The sequence below is a fragment of the Homalodisca vitripennis genome, chromosome 8, assembly GCF_021130785.1.
Source record: "Homalodisca vitripennis isolate AUS2020 chromosome 8, UT_GWSS_2.1, whole genome shotgun sequence".
NCBI lineage: Eukaryota > Metazoa > Arthropoda > Insecta > Hemiptera > Cicadellidae > Homalodisca > Homalodisca vitripennis.
The window spans coordinates 19256841-19272839 of record NC_060214.1 but is presented as its reverse complement, the minus strand read 5'-3'; the positions used below and the strand labels follow the sequence as shown (position 1 = coordinate 19272839).

Here is a 15999-nt window from a genome sequence, read left to right as displayed (position 1 = left end):
TAGGGCCATGCTGTGCTCCAGACGGATCAGGGCCGATCTCAATGAAGTATCGCTTGTGATCGCACCCACAAGGGGATGTCCTCAAGGAGGCATCCTGTCACCTCTACTGTGGAATCTAGTAGTAGATGGTCTACTTGAGGACCTTACTAACAACGGAATCTATGTCCAAGGATATGCAGACGACATAGTCCTTATGGTACAGGGAAAATATACAAATGTTGTTGTTGATATCATGAATACCAACCTTCAACATGTACACAACTGGTGTCAGGGAGAGGGACTGAAAGTAAATCCCTCTAAGACAGTAGTTGTACCATTCACTAGAAAAAAGAACCTAGAGTCTCTTTCTAGGCTGAAACTCGCATCCACTCAGCTGGAGTGGTCAAAGACAGTCAAATATTTAGGACTGACTCTAGACCATAAGCTTACGTGGAATGATCATCTTAATAATATCCTGCACAAAGCAAAGTGGGCGCTCATGACGTCCAGGAGACTTGCAGGAATCTCATGGGGCGTAAAACCCCATATAGCACTATGGCTTTACAAAGCAGTTGTAAGGCCTCAAATCACTTATGGTTCATTAGTCTGGTGGACAAAGGTGAATCAGGTAACTGCCAAAGCCAAGCTTGAAAGCTTACAAAGGCTTGGCACAATCTTTGTAACCGGAGCATTCAGGAGCAGTCCCTCAGCGACCCTCGAGGTGGCTTTAGGACTTCTACCTCTTGATGTCCATATAAAAGCTGAAGCGCGTAAGTCAGCTTATCGGCTGATGGTTGCTGGCTTGTGGAGGAATGGCGCGTCTAACGCGAGCCATGGCGCCATCACTGAAGCTGTAAACCCAAGCGCTATTCTCGAAATGGTCTCCGACACAATGAGAACGGAGTTCGTATTCAATAAGCCATTCTCTGTTGACTTCTACTCCAGAGATGAGTGGAAATCGCAAGATAACATCCCAACAATAAGAAAGAGCTTTGTCTGGTACACGGATGGCTCGCTTATTAAGGGTAGAACTGGATATGGAGTGTTTAGTCAATCCCCTAGAACTGCCCTTAGCGGCAGTTTGGGTCGGAACTGCTCCATATTTCAAGCCGAAATCTATGGTATCCTAGCCTGTGCCAACCTAGGCCTCACCAGAAGGTACCAGGGAATGAACATCTGTATAATGTCAGACAGTCAGGCAGCTCTTAAAGCTCTTGACTCCAACAGCATTTCATCCAGGCTTGTATGGGAGTGCTTTAACACTCTCTGCAAGCTTGGATCACGCAACTGTGTGCGTCTTGGTTGGGTACCGGGCCACACAGGCATAGGTGGCAACGAATGCGCCGACAGGCTTGCCAAAAGCGGAGCAAGCATGCCATACACCGGTCCAGAACCGAGTTGTGGTATAAGCAAGTCAGCCGCTTACCAAAGTATAAACAAATGGTCCAGGAAGACACACCGCTTGCGGTGGCAGAGTCACCAAGGACAAGCACTCGGCAAAAGACTGCTTGCCGATTCTAGCTCCGGATTCACCAGATGGCTGATGGGGCTGGGCAGGGATCGGGTTAAGCAAGTGATTGCCTTGATCACTGGACACGGCCACTTCAGGAAACACCTAAACACTCTAGGTTTACGAAATGAGGACTCGGAGTGTAGACTCTGCAATAAGTCTGAAGAGACTGCAAAACACATAATACTGGACTGTGAGAGACTGGGAGCAAGGAGAAGGGCTCTTTTCGGTGATAAACAACCAGGCGACGAACCAGATGCTAGTATCGGGGAAAAGCTTCTTAGCCTAATAAAGGGCACGAAGATAGGCTTACCCCTCTAACATCAAAAGGGCACACAATAAGCTCAGGTTGACGTGTGAGGGTCTGTGAATCCACCCCAATATCCCAAAGGAAAAAAAAAAAAAAGACTGGAGAGAATGAACCAAAGCGATGTCACTGAACTGGAGCGAAGAGCAAAAACATGTCACACCTGAACTAGCGAAGGTGGAACACTGACGAGGTGTTATAGCACTTTTATATACTGGGGTTTTTGACACCTGAAGAGAGTAAATTTCAATCCTCCTTTACTTTTGTAACATATAACAATGGAAAATGTCCAAAATCCTACTATCCTTTCAAATTATCCATTGTCAATAACAAAACTTTAAACTAAGAAGTACCAGAGATAGCTGAGAGAGTGTGACACTATTCTCATCTAAAATGATTACTTGATCTGCCTCTATCTCTCTCTTCCTCTCATTTTGTACTGCATTTTATATTTAACTTTTAATTTACAAATTACATTGATAAATGAATTGTACTATGAACCTATTTTAAAGACTAAGCACTGATGTTTATTATGTGGTTATTTGAAATTAGCGAAACCAATATTTGTATCAACATGAACTACCCCTTTATCTTTAACTACTTCAAAATGCACATTGGTAATATCTATTTCTGTACAACAGTTCTGTACACAGACCTGTACAACATGTTGTTATTTATCTATACATAGCTAAGCGTAACAAAAGTAACTCCTGTACAAATTCTGAACTATGAGCTACAATAAATTCAAAACATTTGTTCCTGCATTCAAAATTTACGATACTTTATCGTCATTTTGCAATAGACATTGCCACTATATCCAATCACGTGGTAACAATAGCAATCGTCTAACCATAACATCATTGATAAAAACACAACCAAAAACTAAAATAAACCTGATAAACTCTGACTAAATACAAGAAACAGTTCAACTTGTGAAATTTAGCTCTAAACCAATAACATTTTCACATAGGCTAACATCAAACTTTAAATAACCATGTATGGAAAAATACCCATTATTTTTAACCATCTACCTATTACTAACTTATATCTATTTATATTAACAGTTTAAGCTTCTTGAGAAAACTCAGTAAATAGCTGTATTTCAATCAAAATATGGCTTTTTGTTTTGTCCAATCTAACAGATACCTGTTGTAAATTAATAATTCTTGAATTAAAAGTATGGATAAGTAGTAGACGTTTGAAATGATTTTGATTTCTACCTAATTAAACCCCAAAAATTATATATTTATACTAGAGAGTCCTTCTTAAATGTTTTTATTAAGGCTAAACAATAGACTGATAATTACAATATGTGGCACTCTGAGTACTCAGAACCTTACATACTACTTTTTATTTGTTTTATGCCAATGTACGCTTGTACGCTGAAGTGTCACCTGAGAGTATCTGTGAAGATGGTGAAGCAGCCGTAAAGAAAGCAGATGAGGCCGACAATGGACGCCGGGATGAGCATGTGTGTGTAGAAGCCGAGCCAAGCGAAATACAGAGCGAACCTGACACCGAAGTACTCCTTGATCTGGTCTATCGGCTGGTACATGATCCATTTGCTGACCTGCGCCCACTCCGTGTACAGGAGGTGCCTCAGAGATCCAGGAACTTGGTAGTCTCCCTACACCACAACACAGGCGCAAATGTCTTTACGCATTCCAAAACTAAAACTAATTAAATATTAGCAAATGAAGGTGAAATCCTCAAAACAGTTGATTATAAACACCGAGATTTGTAATAGTTTCACTTTCTAAAAATGTGAAGAAGATCCTTCTTTTTCAGTTCACTTGGAACAAGAAAAAGCTATGTACTCTAATTGGACTTAAGGATCTTTGCACTTGCATCCGGAGTGAGAGGACATTGGGAAATGGGTAAGATTGGAGGTAGAGGGCCACCCCGTGTTGAGATTCTAAGAGAAGGGATATCGGGCTATATCTCATTCATGTCACCTTGGAAGAAGGAAAGTTAACTCTATTCTTCTCCAGTAAAAACAGGTAGAGGACAGTTACTCCTCCATATTCAGACTAGCAACTGTCCTTAACCCTTAAGGATCTCCACCAACTCCCCCGCAGTAGAGTAAATCTATCAATCTACCCTCCCACTCCAATATCTCAGTGTTTGCGTTAGTGATGTGCCACCTCTGGGGACAGCCATAGAGTTGCCCAAATTGACAAATAGTTTTTGCTGCATCCAGAGTTAGTTAAATGGAGGGTATAAACTATCAAAAAGTGAACCCTCTTGGGGATGAAGAAAGTTCTTAGAAGATCAAGAAGAGATTGTAGAAAACAATGTGTGCAACACAGACTGTACAGAATAATGAAGTTGCGATGGGGATAGTTTTAGCATGTTACAACAGAGATCATAGTATACAAATGTACAAATAAACACCAAAACTGAAGATTTCTTAAACAAGAAGCTGTACCATCAAATAGGCACATAAACACCACCATAATTGAGAAATGTTCCGTTTGGATACAGAACTACTCCCCTTCAGAGTAAAAATTCACCAGTGTTGAATTGGAAATTCAAATAACATTTGATACTAAAAAATCAGACAATGTGCCCCACAAAATTTCAACCAGACAATTAATGGAAAGAGGGTAAAGGCCAGAAATGAATCCAACAATTCATGAATACTTTCCAGAAAGTATATTGTTGTAACTAGAAAGTTGGAACCACCTCATTATCAAGTCAAGCAAAATAAAATTCAAAATAATACTGAAGGGTCACAAAAAATAATGGCCATAAAGAAAATGTTTTACAAGACCTGCACAGGCTGCCACACTTTCACTTAAGTATCTGTACTAGAGAAACACAACCCATTGATGGATTCCAACTATAAGTTACCATATGGGAGAACTGTACTGTCATATCTATTAATTATTAGCAGCATACAAGTCAAATGGTTCATCGCATTTTAAACATCCCATTAAGCTCCCAAAATAATGAACAAGAAGTCAATATTATAAAACATACTGCCAGATCCAATGGTTTCAAAACAAATCTAATAGACAAATTCATTTCTAAACATATGAATAAGAATTGTAAAAAACAAAGGGTCACAATTCAAAACATAAGCAAATTAAATGTTATTTTTACTTGCTTTAACTTTCGTTGACTTTTAGGCTTTTATACACCTGTTGATGAGACTTTCGTACAGAAACATGTAATAGTGATTCTACAACAGATGAGTTTTTGAAATGTTAAATACCACATATTTGTCTACTGAGTTTCATCTATTTTTGTATATTCCACGATTACAAGATACCAAGCAACAAAACGTCTACATGAAACTGTACTTGGTATATGCACAGTCAAAGTTGCAAGAAAATTAAAGCATGTATAGTTTAAAGTTTTGTATGTTCCACTTGGAGTGTTGTATAATGTATCTTAGATGTATATATAATTCAAACATGAACAGATATATTTTTATACTAAGTTCCGACTAAATAATAAACAATAGTTTAGGAGGAAGAAGACCAAGAGGAAGACCGAGAGGAAGATGGGAGGACCAAGTGTGGAAAGACATAGAGAGAAGGGGACTACAGAAAATACAGGTGGATGAAGAGGAGACATGGAACGACAGACTAAAGTGGAGGAGGCTGTGTACGACGACCCGTGAGAACGGAAACGTCTAACGATGATGATGATGATGATGATGAGTTTAGGACTAGTTTAATTAGTACATTAATGTGATCATAAGGACTAAATAAATTTATATATCAAGAGATAAAATAAAATGGACAGAAATTATTAAAAACACACCATTTTTATCCTTGTGTCAATAAAATCAAGGTAAACTTAGAAGTATATCTTTTCAAGAGGTATCACCATGAAAGTTTTAAAATGGTTCAAATGTAAATATTAATTTCAAACAAGAGAAAAACCGGTGGGTGAGATAAAATGGACTCAATATTTTAAGTATTCATTATATTGTTATACACTTTTAGGTTATTTTACGTTTCACATACGTCATGGAGGGGATAAGCTGCTCTGTACACTCCATCGGCGAGAAGTTTCTTGATGCCGACAGACTGAGCGTCACTCAGGTCCTCACTAAAGCTCTGACGCTCCAGTATGAAGTCCACCACCAAAGTTCGAACTGCTGCAGAGAAGAAATCTTCAGAGTATTCATCAAACCTGTGACACATAACAGTATAATGTACAGTAACAGTTTTAAATATGTTTACATAATGCTAATGTGACATTTCAGCAACTATTTAAGGGTTTCAAACTTCCTTGTCATTTTCTTCCGGAACAATATTGTCATTTCTACTAGTTTAAGGACTTAATCCTATCTCTCTTTAATACATATGCTTCCAACTTGTCGCTTAAACTACAAATAAATTTATCATTTTTTATCAAATTGGACTTTTTCACTTTCATAAAAACTATTTTGTATTTTTTCACTTCATTTAAAATTTTTTTTTTATTTTAAATCTTTTTTGCATTTTTTCTTAGTAGCTCACACTTATGTACCTGTTATCAAATTTACTTTTTTACCTATCAATGTTCTAAAGAGGGATCCTTGGTTAACGTTAAAGACAACAACAAAAATTACAGTCATCACCTGAACAACTTCTATTATTAACCCTCAAAGCACTAAAGAAAATTTGGCCTCAACTCAATTAGCGCGCATTTAGACTTCAAAAAAATCCGGTTTTAGCCAAAATTTAAAATGTTATGTATTTCTTGAAAAAAAAAAAACAACAAACAAATTTAATTTTTAAGTTCTGCTGGTTTTACACATAGACGCACTAGACATGTACATGTGGGCGTGCCATAATACTCAATGGGTTAAGAACTATGTTTGAAAGTGCAGTTTCCTGTATAATAAAGTAAGACAAGATTCTGTACATTTTCTTGCTTTTGTTTGTTTTTCATGGATGTTGTGACAACCCAATGATGCGACATAAGGGAAACACATCATATTATAATGCTACAACTAACTCTAATGAATATGGAGTTAACATTAGAAATGACTCGATCTCTCCTCATAAAAAAATACCTTTATTAGCAATAATTATATGATCTGATAGTTATAAATATTACCCACAGGTAGCTCTTGTCACGACTGTACTCTGCCGAGGGGTGAAACTTGTCCTGCGGGAACACTGTAGAGTCCAGGTTGACACAACTGGTCAGTTTGGACAGCAGAGAGCGCACTTCTGTGATCAGGTTGAACTGAGAGCCCAACAACTCGTCTTGACCTTCCAACTGTAGACATTGTAATGTTACCAGTACCCAGACTTGTTAAACATCTCAGTGAATAATCTAATAAAATATTTTAAAAAATAATTGTGTGAACTGTATAAACTCACTTCCTTCATGGGCATGCGCAACTTCATGATCTCGCAATAACGGCAGAGCACCTCGTGCGGGGCGTGTATCTTGACAAAGTGGTGTCTTTCCACATCCTCTCGTTCCAGCTCCAGCCCCTCCATCTCCAGGTGTCGCTCGAATATCTCCCGTTTGGCCTGTGCCTCCTCCGCATGGCGCACCTGCACCGGCTTATGTGGCATGGGCGACATCCATGCCAGCACAAAGTCCACACGCCGCGCGCCGTCCGTGAACATCTTAGGACATGACTGCACAGAAATCAAAAGTTTTATTGGCCATTAAGTAGTCCAAAGGTTACAATAGGCTTCGTCAAAATAATAGTGGTATAGCTTGATTCAAGTGGTATCGTATAAATATATACTAGTTTCCAATGATATCTATTATAATAAATACTTTTATCTACTCAAATACATCCAGAACACACAGAGACATGGAATTAAAATATAAAATTTAAAACAAATAATAAATTATGGAATATCCTTGTTTTATTTACAACATATCACATTTCATATAATTCTCAACACTGTAAAATTCCCTAAGCTGAAGTCACTCTGACACATTTGATCCAAATTCTAGGTAAAGATCTAACAAAAAGATGAAGCTTACTAAATAGTTTTTTCAGAAACTTTATTGAATTGAATTAAATTTATTCACATATTTATACGTTATAATCAGTTGACGAAATATATATATATATATATATATATATATATATATATATTTATATTTATATTTATAAATATATTGACAAGTACCTTTATCAGTCTGTTGGTATCTTAATTATCCATGACCAACTATTGCTTATATTAACTATTAATTAACTAATAACTAACTATTAATATTAATTAACTACTGCTGGTATTTGTGGCTTTCGTGGTATTTATCTAGCCTTATATTAGGAGTTCTTAGATTATTGTTTCATCTGGTATCATACTCATGGAGTGTACATTGTGCTTCAAATCTATCTTTATTTTCTTTTACATATACATTAGGTTATAGAAAATATATGTACATGTGAAGGTCATAATTTTAAGCCTAGAAAAATGTCTGCAAGACTCTTGATAAGATAATTTAGCAAATATTTTAATAGCTATTTTCTGCCAAATAAAAAACTGTTTTTGATGTACTGGAATTAACACAAGTGGCTATGAAATAAGCCGTTGTACGTCATTATAAGTGTTTCTAAGTTTACACAGCACTTCAATTTTCTCAGCAGGAAAATCACCCTAGATAATCTTTTACATAGATTATCAATATGTACATTCTAGCACAATTTTATATCTAGAAAGAAGCCAAGTAGTTTTTACAGGTTTGAATAAACTATCATTAATCTAATTTCATTTCATAATTTTTATTTGACACAAAAAATGTACATCGTTGATAAAGTCATAAATACAGCTCATTATTACAGCCACGTCAAAATCCTAAAACTAGCAATAACGAAGCCTATACAGCACAACAGTGATGGTAACAGAATAAAAAAAAAAAAAAACAAAAAATCCATATTTTAATTTTTAAAAAATTCAATTAAGCTATAAAATGGATTCCCCAACAGGCAGGAATAGAATTTTTTTTTAATCTGTCAAAGGGATATAAGCTAATTTGTCTTACAACAAAATTATAAATCTTCAAAGATACCACAACATGGCTGTTAAGGGTTTAACTTAACCGACATTGAAGGAAGAATCTCGGAGCATTGGAAAAAAGGTTAAAGTTACTATCACTGGTAAATGAATAAAACATTTTCCAATATAAATTTTATTATTGCGCAAGGCCTTTTCGGAATCAATTAAACTTTGTTTGCATATTTCTAAATAATAGATATTATAATAACATATGGTAAAAGATTTGGATATATGATCAGTCAGTACAAAATATTTAAACAGAATAACACTTTAACTCATAACATATATATAAAATGTTCACTGTTGATGCAAAGTTTTAGAATCTTACTTTTCGATAAAGATTATTAAGTTAGTCGAAGATATAACATGTGGCTGCATATAAATTAATCCATATCATTAAAGCCATAATAATGTAAAGTTAAATTTAGCACCCAATTATTTAATAGATTAGATGGAAGGAAACATTCTACAAATGTATATTAAATTTCTGTTTTTTATCTAAGGCCATAACATAAATATACAGGGTGTTTAAAAGTCATTCATTTCTTACGAATGGGGTCAGATAGACAAATTTAAATTTGGTACACAGTTGTAAAATGTTTCCCTCCAGATGGTACAGAATTTAATTCTTTGAGCACAGAAGGGACAGCACGTGGAGGATGTTGTAAAAAGTAAGTTCAAATGAATGGCCATGTTAAATGGTAAATAATTTTAAAACCTGTTTTTTTCTGAGTGAGAAACTGTACATTTGGACTCACCCTATTAAAAATAGCGACTGGTTAAAGTTTTAAAGTTGTGATAATGGAGAGGGAATTTGTTGTAAAAGCCAGCCATGAAGTTAGGTAATTGATTTTAGAAATGGTAAATTATCTTAAAAATATTGTTTACATTATTAGTACCATTAAAGTTTAAGGAGAGGAGGGGTGTCTGAAAAGTCTGATTTTAGTGTTATGTAATCAAGAGATGACCCCAAATATAAACATATTGATATAAGTATTAAAATAATAATAATTATCAATATATTGACTTTTTAATCATTAAATAAGTATATCATTAAATATATTTCTATATAGCGTTTTTTATTGACAACGGCTCATATGTACACTTACAATTTTCTTGTAATGGTAAGATTTTTTACATGTATAAAAACACACTACACCCAGCTAAATATTACCATGAATACTCCTATATAGTAGGGTTTTCATACCTCTGATAAACACTTTCTGGAAATGAACAGCAACAAGTAAATGACTGTTTACAACTGGTATCGATTAACTAAGTTTACTACCTGTAATCTACTTTACGTAATTCCTTCCCTGATAAAATTTTTATATGATAACAGTATTGAGTATCAATAGCAATCACTTCCAAATATAACCTATCCCACACTCTTAAATGGAAATATAGAGCTCTCTCTCCCTCTCCCCTCCCCTCATCGCTCCCTCCCTCCCTATATATTTAGTCTATTGTTGCTATAAATCAATATTATACATCATTTTCATAACACTATCAAACATTTTAAAATTCTATTAATTCAGTTTTAAGATAAATCTGAAAAACTGAGAAAAAATTAATAAATTAGGTCAGTGGTACGGACCAGGGTGAATAGTCAACTAAATGGCTCATTAGTCTTATCAGTTATTACCCATTCCTATCCATTTGTGTGATAATCGATAAAGGTGTTAGATTGTCAGAAGAGGTAGACAAACATTATGTACAGTCCAAACAAGTTTTGAAGAAAAATTCATTTCCGTGCAGTATCATTGGGCAACAACCAACAGTTATGTTGTGCACATAAAGATGGATCGAGGTGCATTGGTACCAATTTTTGACATTGGTAACAATGGGCAAGATCTTACTTCCACCAAGTTCTTTGGTATAAATATACAAGACAATCTAAAGTGGTCTATACATACCGATTATGTTGCAACCCGAGTAACTAAAGGTTTGTTCCTGTTAATAGTGTGTCTTTGTTAGATTATTGGTAAGTGTTCAACTGTGTATAAAGATATGCAATTTTTCCGGTGAAGAAAACTATCTTTATAACTACAGTATTGCCCTTAATATTATATATTAATACTAAATATCATATAAACTATTTTATTACGTTTTAAAGCTATAATCTTAGTTATATTTATATACAGTGCAATGAGTAAAAGATAAAAATACAAACAACTCTCAATCTCACAGTTCTTAGCAAATTTTCTATATTAGTCGTGTATAACAACAAATAATAACCAAGTACCATAGATATGTTTATTCCTAATATCAACTCCTATACTTAAACACAACCAAGTTTTTTCTGTAGTAGATTTAGCGTGCTAGAAATATTATTGTTGTTGGTGTTCACAGTTCATAAATTCTTTTTTATACCACTATTTTGATTGACTGAAGGAATTATAAATTAATCTATATAATATAAATGGAAATTACTCCTAGGACCAATCAAATATTTATTACCATTAAATTGGTAAGCATTGTACGAGTACTTCAACTTGATTTATTATCCATAAGTTATAATGGACACAAAAAGATTACAACCTTCGGGTTTCTATAAAGTTTAGGTCACCTGAAACTAATTTTATTACTGTGCATTGAAGTGTAAACTAAGCAAAAATATATCATTTGAGGAGTTTTTAACCGAACAAAATAACATTGTTAAAATAAAGTTGTTATCCATTTGGATAGCAAAAGTCTAGAGAAGGAATGACGCTTGATTTAATTAGTAAATACATAATGTCTTAATAAACTGTACATATAACAATAAATAAACTAGAAATATTTCACAGACAGAAATACAAACAATCTCCAATGTTATGTAGATATTTTATACTATGCGTAAAATTAAGTATAAATAATACATAATAAACAGGACAATAATAAATAACAACAATGAGATATAGAGCTGTGTTAATTGTTACTTCTATAGCTATTCATCAGGCAGGAAAATAAACGTCAGAAAATAATTAAGTAGTTTACGACATCAGTGAGGTCAACTCACTCATTGTTTAATGAGTGCAACACTTTAGTGTAATTCTCGTGATAAACATTCATCACCTGAATTATGAAAAAATATCAAAATAGTTCAGTCAAAACAACTACGTATATTTTGTGACAATTAAAATATTATTAATTTATTTCTCATGGAATTTACGTGTAGCCTACATGTCTCAAAAACCTTTTTGAGATATAAAAACAAAACCTATTTATAACAAAATTTTTGAAATGTTATATGCATTTGATTTTGTGTGGGTCAAAATAACTGAGTTGTTAATTTTTCAATAATTTGAGTGGCCGCCATATTGGTATGAAAAGAAAGGTGTACCAAGCTGGTCAATGACCTTAGTCATGATATTTATACGTTACATTTTTGTGCTAAGTTTGAACTTTTTAAACAAATTATAATGACAAACATATTATTGATATTTAACAACATTAGCTTGTATTATCATTGTCAATTGAATACAAAATTTGTTTAACTAAACCTGATTACTACTAATTTTTTACTACTAAAAGTTAAATTTAATAAATAAGTATATCCAAATAAGTATCCTAGGAGATATCTAAATAATTGAAGATAAAAACTTTTAAAATTTACAAAATGTTTATTTAAAATTTTTTATTTAGTTATTTATATAATGTTATTTTTCATAAATTCATCCACTGTGTAGAATGCCCTAGACACAATTACACAATGTTTTCAGTTTTCTTTTGAATGATTTGTCACTGGCTTCTAATTTATTAGATTCTGGGAGTTTGTTATTAAATCTAACTCCTGCTTCAGACGGTTTCTGAATAAATTTAGTTTGTGTTGCTGCGGTAAACATGTTTTCCCCCAGTTCTAGGCGATGTAAAAATTCTTAAGAAATTTACATGCAATTGATATCTTAAAAACCGATTGAAATACCACCAAACTGTTAATAAAAATATTGTGGAAATGTTATAAGCATTCCAGAACGCTTTTAGTCTTTTTTCTAGGTTTATAAATTAAGGAGTTATGACATATTTTTATTTGATCGGCCAACATATTGAAACAAAATAAAATATGAACGAGTCAACAATAATGTTTAACTTAGTTGTCCAAATATCCGACAGTAATATCCAATGCCAATTTCAGCCTGAATCAATCTATAAATAATGTGTTCTAGTTGTTAAGTTCAAAAAAAGTCCACACTCATTCACCAAATTCTCTGTGTAATTCAGCAAATCTTTCAATCACAAATGTAAAAAAATAGTACATTATCATTCAAAAGTTAGCATATTATATAGTATGTTGATAATTAAATCCCACTAATATTATAAATGCGAAAGTTTGAATGTTTGGATGTTTGGAGGTTTGTCCTCAAATCACGCTGAAACTGCTATACGGATTGTGCTGAAATTTGGAACAGGTATAGCTTTTGGTCTGAATTAACACTTAGAGTGCTTTTTACCACCCATAACACATTCATTTCACCAAATAAAGTCGAATTCAAATTGAAAAATTAGTTTGTTTACATTCGAATGTTATGATAAGAACGAAACGTATTTTGACAGCTGTTGACAGCTATTATAGTTCGACAAACTTTTTGAAACATCTGTTTACATTTGAATTTTATCAATAATAAGTAAACAGTGCTTGATCGGTAGAGTAATGCAGATAGTAAATAAAACATTAATGTATAAATTTTACTCCAGATTGTGCCAGTGACGAATTAAAATCATCTAATGCATTAAATACTGTTATAAAAAACTAGCCTTAATGAACAAAGTTATGAATGTTTTCACATAAGTTACTTTAAACTGGTGGGCTTCCTTGACATTATGATATTACATTTTAACAATGGCTTACAGAAAAACAGAGAAATGAATACTAACATACCTTAACGATTCATTCTTTCCCTGGCTACAGTCCAAAAAACAAGTGTAACGCAAAACTTTAATAACGATTATTTTGGAATGTTGTATAAACTTAATAAGGATTTCCCCCTTATACCGGAAGTACATAGTAAGTAGGTAGGACTTCCCCTAGGTCGTAATAGGCTTTTCAGTCCTAGCAAACTCAACTATGCCAACACGATTTTGACCAAAATAGATTTCCGAGAACTATATAATCGAACGTATATAGTATTTTAATCGAGGCAATATGGCAAGCTAACCTGTGACATAGTAGGTAAGTGAATTTAAACGGTCTTAAGTAGGCACTTTTTAACCGAAGTAGGCATCTTGGTCCTATGTAAGTATATATATTTTTTCTTTGTCAGAACAACAAGGCAAACTCTACTATGGTACTGGAAATATCTTAGACCTGAAATATATGACAAGGACTGGAAATATACGCTTTTTGACCAAAGTAAGTTTCCGAGACCTGTGTGATCCGAGATTTGTGTTTTCTTGATCGGGATTACAAGGCAGATTCAGCTGTGACGTTATGTATATAATTAGTTAGAACCAGAAATGCTCCTACACATGCCAAACATGATATAATAATTAAGTTAAACTCTGATACTATTTACCACGAACTTAAGTAATATCTATCTGATGTATGCCTACTTACGTTTTAAATGTTTGTAGGACTCCCATCACATTACATCATAATTGCTTTTTATAAGGACTTCGGTTCTAAAAATTGCGTGCAAAGCTGCGGGTAACAGCTAGTATGAAATAATCGTTTAAATTAAATATGTAGAATTCATCACACAATTAATAATTACATATCTTACATTAGCATTTTACTTTTCATTTGTAACTATTCAGGTCTATACAAATTAAATATTGCACTTATATTATTAACTCGTCAATAAAGGGTTATTTTTATAATTAATATCAAAAATAAGGAACTAATATCCGTTTTTAACATTTTATGATGTATACATGTGTGTCGACATTAAGCCATCTAAATATAAATTCTATATTTTATTCCAAACACAAATCTGACAAATAAGACAAACCCAATTTTTGAAAGAAACAAAATAATATAAAATGTAGAACATGTCATATGTGATGTCACTATACATTCAACATAACTGTTAATGTTCCACATGTGTATATTTACTTATTTTGCATTTATTTCTTTTTGAGGTTATTAAATTGTACACTGAAGATGGCTTGATGTAGAACATGTCATATGTGATGTCACTATACATTCAACATACCTGTTAATGTTCCACATGTGTATATTTACTTATTTTTGCATTTATTTCTTTTTGAGGTTATTAAATTGTACACTGAAGATGGCTAGATGTAGAACATGTCATATGTGATGTCACTATACATTCAACATACCTGTTAATGTTCCACATGTGTATATTTACTTATTTGTGCATTTATTTCTTTTTGAGGTTATTAAATTGTACACTGAAGATGGCTTGATGTAGAACATGTCATATGTGATGTCACTATACATTCAACATACCTGTTAATGTTCCACATGTGTATATTTACTTATTTTGCATTTATTTCTTTTTGAGGTTATTAAATTGTACACTGAAGATGGCTTGATGCCGAAACATGTGTTTACAATAACATGTTTAAAAATGGGTTTAGTTTCTTATTTTTTATATTTCACATTTTTTCTAACTTGAAATTTAAACCATAATACTAAAAATGTTTGCTTCCATTCCTAGTTGACACACAGAGTAAACAAAATCAAAGTGCAACACATTTCTAGCAGTTTATAAATTAAAAATTAATCATCATAGTTCCAGATTATTAAAATAAATTTCACAAAAAGGTAAAAAGACATTACTGAACATTGTAGATACATGTTTGATTAGCAGGTACCTGTCAACCTATAACATACAGAGGTTGCTATAACTTTGAACATATGACAACCAGTTCCAAACTAAAAGACTCAGCTATGAAGAAATAATAAATAAAGCAAAAACACAATAAAAGGCAACTCACAGTTAGCTTAGCAAACAAGCATTATTTGCTCAGAAAACAAACGTTATTTACACAAGTCTACACCACAAACAGAGCAGAGGCAGCTATCAGCTATAAATAGACTGAAAAAATGGACCACATGGAGATAAGAATAAAAACCACAAACCTGCAGCCAATTATAAACTGGTCTTGTTTGATACACATTTATACTTTTACATTCACATAAAATCAAAAAGTCTTTATTTAGTATGTATAAATATACAATAAATAGTGTCAAGTACATTAAAACTACTATTAACAATGTTACTGCATACTGTAAAACCTCAGGTGATATATATATTAAAATAGTTGTAAAAAAACCTTAAAAA

The 15999-nt window shown here is 33.2% G+C and overlaps 1 protein-coding gene across 1 annotated transcript in view; it reads right to left on the bottom strand.

Annotated features, from left to right (window-relative positions):
- Positions 1-15999, bottom strand: part of LOC124367391 (anoctamin-1-like) — a 102821-nt gene that overhangs the window by 61785 nt on the left and 25037 nt on the right. Inside the window, 4 exon segments of the mRNA XM_046824168.1 lie at positions 3191-3423; positions 5774-5942; positions 6859-7019; positions 7124-7390. Coding sequence (XP_046680124.1) covers positions 3191-3423; positions 5774-5942; positions 6859-7019; positions 7124-7390 — 830 coding nt within the window.